This window comes from Anarrhichthys ocellatus, unplaced genomic scaffold (genome assembly GCF_004355925.1).
Source record: "Anarrhichthys ocellatus isolate YVR2014 unplaced genomic scaffold, GSC_Weel_1.0 scaffold34, whole genome shotgun sequence".
NCBI classification, from domain to species: domain Eukaryota; kingdom Metazoa; phylum Chordata; class Actinopteri; order Perciformes; family Anarhichadidae; genus Anarrhichthys; species Anarrhichthys ocellatus.
The window spans coordinates 312,338-323,433 of NW_022280064.1; the positions used below are offsets into that span (position 1 = coordinate 312,338).

General features: G+C 41.6%; 2 protein-coding genes across 2 annotated transcripts; one reads left to right on the forward strand and one right to left on the reverse strand.

The window, feature by feature from the left end:
* The first annotated feature begins 345 nt into the window (after positions 1-345).
* ngs (notochord granular surface) lies at positions 346-4,136 on the forward strand. Its single transcript, XM_031865874.1, has 11 exons — positions 346-539; positions 1,134-1,299; positions 1,572-1,721; positions 1,844-1,963; positions 2,076-2,171; positions 2,483-2,617; positions 2,739-2,849; positions 2,938-3,048; positions 3,146-3,270; positions 3,417-3,683; positions 4,043-4,136. Exons 1-11 carry the CDS (start codon positions 346-348, stop codon positions 4,134-4,136), a joined length of 1,569 nt encoding a protein of 522 aa, XP_031721734.1.
* On the reverse strand, positions 4,083-9,483 carry pgm3 (phosphoglucomutase 3). Its single transcript, XM_031865873.1, has 13 exons — positions 9,410-9,483; positions 8,660-8,868; positions 8,191-8,375; positions 7,965-8,032; positions 7,721-7,854; positions 7,407-7,602; positions 6,845-7,002; positions 6,674-6,757; positions 6,502-6,600; positions 6,240-6,359; positions 6,007-6,129; positions 5,216-5,389; positions 4,083-5,121 (listed from the first exon to the last, which is right to left on the reverse strand). The coding sequence occupies exons 2-13, from the start codon at positions 8,864-8,866 to the stop codon at positions 5,032-5,034; spliced, it is 1,638 nt and encodes a 545-aa protein (XP_031721733.1). The 5' UTR covers positions 8,867-8,868; positions 9,410-9,483; the 3' UTR covers positions 4,083-5,031.
* Positions 9,484-11,096: the final 1,613 nt, after the last annotated feature.

Below are 11,096 nucleotides of genomic sequence, written 5' to 3' on the forward strand. Positions count from 1 at the left end.
TATATATATATATATATATATATATATCATTTCTATTTAAAAAAAGTTAATTTATTTTAATATGTCCAGTAAATGTGGGCACGCACATTCCTATGCATGTTAGTCATCAGATAATAAAATTAAGATTATTTCTGTCGTCTGTAATAAATAAATTCACGCAACCTTGATAAATGTTTGTAGGGACATTCATTCTTGGGTTGGGAAGGTTCAACATTCCTGTGTAGTGTTTAGGGAAGGGCTGGTAACGTTAGCCTATATAAAGACCCCACCACAGACCAAAAGGTGCGAGTGACCAGTTTCCAGTCCCCCAGTTAAAGTTAATACAGAACTGACAGGAGCGTCAACATGAGCCGCAGTCCAGAGAAGATGTCTTCATACCGCCGGCATTTCGAGGGGACCCTGGCTGCCCCTCCTGCCTACCAGCTCCGGGTGTCCAGTCGCTCTCCCACCCGAAGGGGGACCCGCCACCGGTCGGCCAGTTTCACCCGGAGTGGGACGATGGGCCGCAGAGCCATCTCAAACAAGGCTTGCATGAACAGGTGAGTCACCTCCAGGGTAATATCAGATCTTTTAATTAAGTTGAAATACAAAAGTATTGGCATCAAAATTAAAGTGCCAAAAGTAAAGTAATTTACAGTCCATTTCAGAATAGTGCATATTATAATTTTGAATTATGAGTATCAATATATTATTGTTTATGATACTTTATTGTAGCAGCTGGTAAAGGTCTGGCTTATTTATTACTATATGCCAGGGAGCTTTTGAATTCAACCAAGGTTTCAATTAAGTCTTATCTTTATCAAAAATACAAAAAAAAAAAACATCATAATGTATTTTTGATTATACTTTGTATTACTATGCTCTTAATCTGCAAAGTAAACTGGTAACTAAATGTATCAAATAAAGGTAGTGGAGTAAAAAGTACAATACTTCCCTGTGAAATGCAGTGGAGTAGAAGTATAAAGTAAAGTACAAGTATACCTCATACTTAGTACTTAGTTACTTTACTTCACTGATTATGTTGACTTACACTCAGTCGTAATTAATTAATGTGTCAAAATAAAAACATCCATAAAATGAAATGAATCAAATTTATTATTCAAGTTGAAACTCATTTCCGGTCCCGTCTGCAGCAGTGCGAGTATGGGAGCGCTGTGCTTTGGCATGTCCATGGGGCTAGGGCCAAAACTGGACCTGGATGCGGCTGCAGCAGAGAACCAGGCCTTTATGACGACCCGCACCACTGAGAGGCAGGAGATGGTAGCACTCAACGACCGCCTGGCAGTGTATATTGAAAAGGTGAGAGAACCAACTGCAAACAGACACACATGTGCTCTTGTTTCACTCCTTAAATGCCACGGAAATCATCATATTAATTTCTTGACGTGAACTTTGCAATCTGACTTCTTGATGGTGTTTTCCACCCTGAACTCTTTCTTCAATTATTCTCACATAAGGCACTATAAAAAATGCAACACATGCACAAAAATACTGTACTGACTTTGTTTTTGTACATTAATTAAACTTGTAATCATCCGGTATGTCTATGTCTCTGGCATTTCTTCTTGTAGGTGCGAAACCTGGAGTCAAAAAACAAGCTGCTGGAAGTTGAGATTGAGGCCCTGAAGAGCCGCCATGTGAGACCATCAGGCCTCAGGCAGCTGTATGAGTCCCAGCTGAAGGAGCTCAACAGGGACGCAGAGAGAATAAGAATCCAGAGGGTGAGGGAGGTCACATCTCCTGACTGAAACATATTTAGATCATGGTTTGATGTGATTATTGCAGAAGCCAGGTTTGGTAACATTGGAGCTCATTTTCACCCCATTATCTGCATTATTTGTAGGATATGTCTTTGGCAGCCAAGGAGGCGATGTTGGGCCAGTTTGAGATGCTGAAGGCCAAATACGATGAGGCTGTGAATGCCCGGAAAAAGGCGGAGCATGATATTGAGAATCTCCGTCCGGTAAGAATCTTATAGTGAAAATTAAAAGCTTTAAATTCATTTACAAGGCTTGTGAACAGAACTGGCTTCCTTTCACAAAACCATTCAAACCAGATGTGTTTCAATGTCCCAGGAAGTGGATAAATCAACTTCATTACGGTTTGCGCTGGAGAAACAGCTGGAAAACCTGGAGATTGAGCTGGCCTTCCTTCAGAGAGTTCACAAGGAGGTAATGTATGCTTGTCTGTCCATCCACTGCACACTATGTGTATGAGTCAGTGGCTGGTGGCTGCCATGCCTTTCATATTATTATTAATGGTTTAATGGGCTGGTAATTATTGCAACGACAAGTTAAACTTAGAAGAGACCTCGTTGATGGATAGAGTGAGTAACGCCGCAAACGTGGCAATTATCAGCATGGTGTGAAGGACTCATAGGAAGCTAAAGGGGAAAGCTGTGACTGACGAGTGGTGCAGAGTGGTGGGGTGAACCTTTCTATCACTGATCCTCTAACTCTGGTTGTTTGTGGTCTGCTGAAAGGAAATTGAGGAGCTGGTGCAAATGATCTGTTCAGCAACCACCAAGGTGGACCTAACCTTTGGCCTCCCGGACCTCTCCTCTGCTCTCAAACTGATACAGTCTCAGTATGACAGCATTGCTGCAAAAAACCTGCAGGTAGGGTGCAAAAATGAACCATGTTCACTTCAACATCTCTAATGTTCAACAGTCCACATTAAGGAACTGTGAAATAATGGTAGGTCGTTACATTGAAACACTGTTAATGTTTGTTCTCCAGGAAATGGACACTTGGTACGGGACAAAGTTTCAGGACCTGAGCAGCGCCTCCACCAAACACGTTCGAAGCACTCGAAGTATTAGAGAGGAAATCGCAGGCTATAAGAAGGATGTGAGTATGATGCTCTGTGCTCATTTATGGTGACTACAACTACTTCTTAGCATACAACAGGTGTGTGTGTTTATGTGTGTGTGTATAGCTTCTCAACAAGGAACGTGAATTGGAGGCACTGAAGACAAAGAATGAGTATCTGGAGGCTCAGATTCGTGATGCAGTGGGAAAGTACAAGGAGGAGGAGGAGGACTTACAGGTGACATGATGTGAATATGAAGACCTTCTCTAGTCATCCTCTGGCCCCAAACGCCTTAAAATAAAGCGATTCTGTTGTATTCTTTCTCTTGCAACAGGAGCGTATAGAGGCGATTAAACTGGATCTGAAGGTGACCAAAGAGAAGATCGCTCTGCTGCTGCGGGAATACCAGGAACTGCTAAATGTAAAGATGGCTCTGGAAATTGAGATCACCACCTACAGGTGAACAAAACGTACCTTCATGCCATTTCCACAGTATGTTAACCTGACTGTTTTACATTTGGTAGAAAACACAAGACACGCAGGGTAGTTTTCCATTCGCAATGCGGCATTCGTTCCAACTTCGTTCCCCTCTGTTCATTTGTCAGGAAGCTGATTGAGGTGGAAGACAGCCGTCTGGACACCATGGTCCGAAACCTGTCCCTCACTGGAGGACTGCATCTCACCTCAGGTGTCTGCATGCACGATGCCTCGGCCCCTGCAGCCACTTCAAAGCTAGACGGGGCCTCCGGCGACACGACCAGTAGCGGGGCTGAGAAAGCTCCGGCTACTGCCCGGGTGGAGGTGGCCTCATCAGACAGTCACTTAGAGGAGCAGGCGACTGAGAGGTCTGAGAGGAGGACTGTCCTGATCAGGTAGAGGGTGACTTTGGAACGGAATGTCTATTGTCTGACATTATCATTATTATTAATCAATATTATTCATTAATATCATTACTACTAGTATTTGCTCAGGCTTCCCTCTCTTCTCTAACAGTTTCAAATATACACACAAGTTTGTTATGCTTTGTTTGGCCTATATTTCTGTTTCTGTCTATTCCTATTTTGTCCCTATTTTATGTATAACCCTTTGCACGAAAAAATATTAAAATAAATCTGGGATTGTACATCTAAAATAATACTAATAATAATAACAAACATTTGTATTTTGTTCTCAATCAGAATCTCTTACTGATACGGTAAAACTTCTTATTTCTCCATCCATTTTTTCCCAGAACAGTTAAGACAGATGAGGACACTTATGAGCGCGACACGCTGGAGCACACCATCACCATTTCTGGAGCGGCGGACGACACAGATGAAGAATAGATTGCTCATTTACCCCAGATCTCACCTAGAGACCCTTGCTAGCTATACGCTGTGCAACAACGTTCTATGTTATTATGTTATTCAGCATTCAATTTTGAAATGGAGAGAAAACAACTCGTACTGATGCAGCATGTGCCATTTTAAAGGACTGATTTCATCCTCCGTGGATACTTTACATTAAGAACGCTACACACCATGTCCAGTGCTCCTAATTCTCACACTGCTTTTCTGCTCATTTAATCCTCCTGTGTGTCAGAAATGTGTCTTTCAAAGTAACAATAAACAGCAAGCAATCACAGTTGTGGTTTTCATTTAAATCAAAAGAGACACTTACACAAACACTATCTATTTTCTTTGTTTCCATTATTTATTTAAACCAAAGTAGCAAATGCTTTCCAACGGACAAGACCAATCGCTACAACTCCCTCGTGTAAACTTGTTATTTCAAATAAATTACATAGAGTAACCGGTCAAAAAGATTCCATTTAGTACAAAGTTACATATTAACCAAAAGTTAAGACTTTCTAAATTTGTTTGTAATGACAATTTATGTTTTAACTATGGCATATATAAGGTAAAGCAGCATATTTATATTACATAGAAACCCATATTTACAGGCACGTAGCAGCCTGTTTGAAACACAATGACATTACATGAGAAGCACTACTTAAAGTAGCATAAAACCCCTTCATTGTCTCCCCATGTGTGCCCCAATGACAGATAAATACAAAGAAATAGAGTGAACTAGAGTAAAGTACCAAGTGCAATTAACTGTATAAAACTATTTGGCAACTCACCAAACAGAAACAATTTTGATAAATTACAACTTACGTTGGATTGCATTAAAGAAGCACAGATTGATTAGTCAGTGTTGTGTGACGGTGCGTAAGTGTATCTAGTGCAATGGTTTGGGTTCCCCGCCCACTCCCCCGGCAAGACGATAAACCGCAAGGCTGACTTCGTGTGCAAGGGCATCAGCGCTCTCCTAAAACACAGACACAATACCGGTTTGTATCACAGGACAAAAGAAGCAAGAGGACGGGAAAATGTCCAAAAGAGAACCAAAAAGGAAGTCTCACCTGTGTTTCTGCCTCGGCGTAAACTCTCACCACGTCCTCGGTGCCAGAGGGTCTCACGAAGGAGCGAGCCTGACTGTACTTCTTCACTAAACTGTCGACGGCCTCCTGAAGTCCTGTTGGGCTCACTGCCCGTCTCTCTGCGTCTGTGGTGTCTATCACCCTGCGGTCCGACACCTGCAGAAAAAAATAAAATAAAGCCCAGATACAGCTGTTTATGACTTTTTATGCACAGTACATCCATGAATAAGTGGCACAGATAGGAGAACAGAGTATGTACAAAACTGTAAAAGTGCTTAAAGTAACAACTCTGCTCTCCTGGAGTCTTTGAAAGTGTTCTTGAGCAAGACACTGACACCCTACCAAGTCAAGGGCTACTTCAGTCACATGTATATCGAATTGAAGTACTTTTTTATTGATAATAATAAAGGCTGTGATGGTGAAATTGGAGGACTCATAATGGATATCATGTTTGGGTAAAACCTGCTGCTGATCAAAACCAGAAAAGAGGCCTAATTTCATGCTCACGAACTTGTCAAGTCAAGAAATCACAACAAAGCTGTAATTTTAAAACTGCAGCTGAAGCAGCTCTCAAGTACAAGGATGGAGAGAGAGAACTGAGGCATACTTTTTAATCTAGGTAGAATATTTTCACATATAATTCATCCAATAAAATTTAAAACTAGACTTTTTAAGGCCTGTTTTGTAGCAGCATCTGCACTTCGAAGGGGGCAAAGACACAATTTCCCCACGGGATTTGCTATCAGAAATGTTGTACATCAACGCATGAGTACCTTGACTTTGAGTTGCCTGTTTGGCAGGTCTTTGTAGATGGAGTCCCACTGCTGGATAGTCATACCCTTGATGGCTAGTATGGCTTCGATCAGCAGCATGTCAGAAATGGCATCACCTACAGTCTGTAGAAGATAAAAACACAGAGTAGCACATCAGAACTGGGAGTGACTTTAATAATACTGCTGCGTTTGCTTTAACGGTCGAGTGAAATGTGTTTTATGTGCGTGTCCACCTGGTTGATGACGTTGACAGTGTTCTGCAGCAGGAGAGCTGCTCTCTTCCTCTCGTCGTTGGTGTTGGAGTCCTCAGCTAGCTGCTGGATCTTCTCTTCAGCTGCCTTACTGAACAACACCTGACAGCAACACAAACACATCATGCCACAACACATTACACCATGTTCAGATTCATAAGACACATTTATTGATGGATGTGTTGTAATACTGTGCTAGCTTAGGGATTGACGTGATCTGTTTAAGTGTGGCTGATCTACTCACAGTTCCATGACCGTTGGCCTCGAAGTACACACCGATATCAAACTCCTTGGCTGCATGATGAAGGTGCTTCACTCCAGTTTTAGTACACCTCACGATCACCTAAGTCACACGAAAATGTGTGAACTTACTCATATAAAAAAGAAATAAAAGATTCCCACTTGTGTTTTCTCACCTTCATAGTGTCTTCCAAATAGTTTGTTGAGCTTCCATTAGCATAAGCAGTTTGCACCACTGCTATCTCCAAGTCTAGACCAGCCTGTATGAACAGAAACAAACTATTTATTATAGGTTTGTGTACATTTGTGCTTATTTATCCTTGACGGGTTTGCATTTGTGAGTATACCTGTGTGAGCAGCTCTTTAAGAAAAGTGCTGATGAGAGTAGCCGCTTTATCTCCATCCAGCAGGTGAAACTGTCCCTCAGAGTCAGTGTAGTAGTAAACTATTCGATCAGCGTCACCGTCAAAGGAACAGCAGCGCTCCCCCGAGTTCATCTTCATGCCTTTACAAAGAGAGAGAAGAGGCGAGAGAGAGAGAGAGATAATTGAAAACAGCACCCATCTTTCTGATGTTCAAGTTTTCTCTTGGTTAAATACGTTTATTTGGCCCTTCTCTAACAAAAGCTGCATCTACAGGGACACATAACTTGGCAAAGATGTCATATTAAGAGTGTAACTGCGAGTGTAAGACCAGAATTTATAGTAATTATTTTAGCAATTTGTGATAAACAGTCTCCATCTAGTGGTCAAATATTGCATCTATGATATTATATGAACATCTACTGTTTTGTTGTCACTCTATTTATGATACTATATTTAGTAAGTAAATGAAAAATATTTTCTTTTTTTGACAAATAATATGAATTTATATTGCTTCTTCTGACAAGTCTAGAAAGCACAGTCGCACCTGTTGGAGGTCTTTGCTGCACTTTGACGAAGTCAGCCCCACACTGGTGGTTAAGCTTTCCGGTACTGCCGTCGTTGAACAGCGATAGGTGCAGCTCCCTCTTCAGGTGACTCTCCATCTCACGCACCTTTAGGGCCCCAATGCCATTAGCGCCGTCCACAGAGAGGTGCTTCTGGTCGTCTGTACAATTGGACGCCTACCAGAGAGAAAAAGATGGAGGTACGGAGAAATGGCTGATTCCTGCATGGATGGATGGATGTATTGCAAAAACCACACACACTCAAATGTACAGGGCTTGAATAATGTTTTCTTACATTCTTTGTGAGCTGAATGAAAGCTTGGCAGAGTTTCTTATAGTATCCCTCCACTGTGGCTTCTCCATATTTACCCTGAGTGTTCTGACAGCAAACCATGTAGTGGAGCTGCGGGGTGGTCACCAAACCATAGTCTGATGGAATCAGATGAGAGAGTCAGAGGGCAGATAAAGAGCAAATAATAAAACTAAGTCAGGAAACAAACAAGTTTAATATGAGGACAAACAAGTTTAATTAACCCCACCTTTGCTTTGACCACCGAGTGCAGATACCCCATCCAATACTGCCTCTGAAAGGCTCACACTGCTGCTTCTATAGTTAGATGACACGTGTGTGTTTTAAATAGTTAGCTGTCTGTCAAAACTAAGAGGCATAAAAAGTCATAAATATGTGAGTTAGTTTAGCTTTCTGCATTGTTACTTGGTTGGCCTAGGTGTATCTAAGAAATCCAAACGAAGAAGATCAGATACCTGGTGTCTTTGCCCACAAACACGTTCGCCTCCTGGCTCATTTTTATAGCCTCCTTCTCTATAATGTCCTTCAGAGCAGCGAGCAAGTCTTCCTGCTCGGCGTTGGCCAGCTGGGTGGCGTAGCCCTCCCATGTCGGTGTCACCATCTCCCCCATGGGGTCAACCAGCTTCACCCCGTTGTCCTCCTACACAAGTACAGATATCAAGAGAGACACAGGAGGACGTTTAGGGTTGTGATGTGTTTATAGGATTGTTTATTCTGGTAAGATCACATGAAATTAGCCAAGAGATAGAGAGAGGTTGAACCTGACAATTTTCAATTAAGAATATGAAAAGAAAGGTTAAATAAACAATATAATGATTGGAATATAAAACCAATAATCTAAAATATCCACACACAATACAAACTAAATCATAGACCTATAGCAAGACCCAAAGACACGTTAATATTTCTGCATGTCTTTCTCACCTCAGGGTTGTGTGATGCGGTGACCATGACTCCAATGGTGGCTTTGGTCTTTTTGGAGCGTAAGGTGGCCAATAGTCCCATCCTGAACATAATGTGGTCCAGTAATTTCGCATTGGTCCTAAAACCAGCAGTACCATACTGCAAAACCAACCCTGCAGGCTTAGGGTGCAGACCAGACTGCTTTGACACTTCCTGAAACTGGGCCATCTCTGAAACACATAATAAAGACATAAACAGACCAGACAGTGGTGGAAGAAGTAATAAGGTCCACTACAACAATGCAAAAATAAAACAATCAAACGCTTGCTTAATTTACAGTGCAGAGTTATTGTCATGGAAAGTATCAAAAGTAGAAGTACTTGTTATGTTATAGCTGGTTGGGCTGGATTCATTTGAACTTTTTTCATATAGATAATAGACTGAAAACATCTTTTGAGCCTTTTTAGATTCATTGAAACATAACGAACATGTCTTTAAAACGCAGGCTGAAATCAACGCCTAAGATAAGCTTTTATACAACATGTCAAAGGGCAAGAGGAGGGCAAAGTTTGCAGTAAATTAGGGCGTCAGTCTGTCGCTTACTAAATAGAGCAACTGAATCGTAACAATTGACTGAGACTTACTTACATTTACATTAACGAACTTGAAATACATTAACAGACAGCAAACACTGGGGCTTCCAGCGCTGAACATAAGAGACCACCCGAAGTTACAAATGAAAGAGCAATAAGTTGTTTTTAATTCCCTTACTGTTTAGTTTTGTGGGTGTTCAGCAGTTTAGCGTCAGCAATGAAACACTTCCTGTTTTTCCGGCTGACGACGTGGCTACAGTGTAAGTCACGTGATGCACGTCACGCACGTACGTACGCCGTGCCTTTCCCGGTTAGACCCAGATCTATAGGCTGCCATAGTATATTTAGGCAATTATATGGTCTGATTATATCTTACAGAAAATGTTTTACCTTCATCATCTGTCATTTTGCACGCTGTACGTGCAAACCTGGTGCATAGCCTACATGCAGCAGCAAATAAGCCACAGTCACGCTCGTATATTAACCCTTACGTTTCTTATAGTAGGCTCGTTCGACTTGAGCCAGGCGTGCGCAGAATCGATCACCGGCGATAGGCGCACAATTCATGCTGGGTAGATTTGCGTCCGACTTACTCTGTCGTGAAAACGTGCGTAACGATGATCTCACGTGAGAGCCAGGCTATGCAGAATTGCTCTCCACCGACTGCATGACCCCAGGGCATGATGGGAAACTTCTTGCTGTCTTCGGATCAAAGAGCTGATTGGCTCTTAGATTTTTTTTAGTGGAAAAGGTGGGTGACCGTGGCTCACTGGGTTAAGAGGGTTGTCTGGTGACCACAAGGTTGGCTCTTCGAACCTTGCGCTTTGACGCGTCGCCTGTCAAAGACATCCCACTGCTCCCCATATATGGGGATGGGTCAAATGCAGAGTCAAGTTTATCCTTAATTAACAGGATAAATATAGTATAACAAAATCCAAATTTTCTGTCTAATTGTAATACTTAATGCTAGATTGTTGGCTATTAGTCTCATTTTGTGCAATAACAATAATAATATATAAGGTTACTTATTTAGCATCTGTAAATAAAGATATTTATTGAGAAAGCCTACATCGTACTTGATGTCAACATTTTTTCAGTCAGAGCACTGGAATGTGTCCATCGATTAATGATTGTGAAGCATCACAAAACATGTTAAAAGAAAAGCACAATTGTCACTGATGGAAACTTGCAGCGTTGCTTTTCCTCCGTGTGGAGCCTGTTTATGTAGCTGTGATGTTTGGACAGTTGGCTCAGTTTTTAAATTTCTTAAATTTACAGTTGTATGATTTAGAAATGACGCTATCTTCACATATATTTATTTATATAAATGTTGAAATAAATATGACATCCAAGAACTAAAATATGCCCAATCGTATATCTGCAATTATAATAATAACATAGTTAAATATATAAAAAGACATCCAAACTTAAAGACCAGCAATTTTAGGGTTAAGTGTCTTGCTCAAGGACACATCGACATGCTCCTAGCGGAGCCGGGGAACAAACTGCCGCTCCTCTGATTGAAGGACGGCCCTGCGCTCCACTTAGCCAAGATCAGTTCTAGACTATGGCTGTGTGGAATATAGGTCGGCGTCTAAAACCTTGTTGGGAAAACTGGATGTAATACAAGCGTCAAGATTATGTAGTGGGGTCTTTAAAACAACATCTGTGCCGGCATTGCAGGTAGAAATGGGGGAAATGCCGTTGGAGTTGAGAAGAATCCAGATCATGATGACATATTGGGTCAGTTTACAAGGACATAACAACCATCCAACAATAAGTGCAATTGAGCCATGCTGGGAACATGACAACAGGCCAACAAAGAGCTTTGGTTGGGTTGTTCAGAAGAAGGCTAGTGAATTAGG

Coding starts and splice junctions, on each gene's coding strand:
- ngs (XM_031865874.1), top strand. CDS start 346: ATGAGCCGCAGTCCAGAGAAGATGTCTTCATACCGCCGGCATTTCGAG. Junction 2,850..2,937: donor TCGCAGGCTATAAGAAGGAT/GTGAGTATGATG, acceptor GTGTGTGTATAG/CTTCTCAACAAGGAACGTGA. Junction 3,271..3,416: donor ATTGAGATCACCACCTACAG/GTGAACAAAACG, acceptor TTCATTTGTCAG/GAAGCTGATTGAGGTGGAAG.
- pgm3 (XM_031865873.1), bottom strand. CDS start 8,866: ATGGCCCAGTTTCAGGAAGTGTCAAAGCAGTCTGGTCTGCACCCTAAG. Junction 8,033..8,190: donor TTTGTGGGCAAAGACACCAG/GTATCTGATCTT, acceptor ATCTAACTATAG/AAGCAGCAGTGTGAGCCTTT. Junction 6,360..6,501: donor AGGCCAACGGTCATGGAACT/GTGAGTAGATCA, acceptor TGTTGCTGTCAG/GTGTTGTTCAGTAAGGCAGC.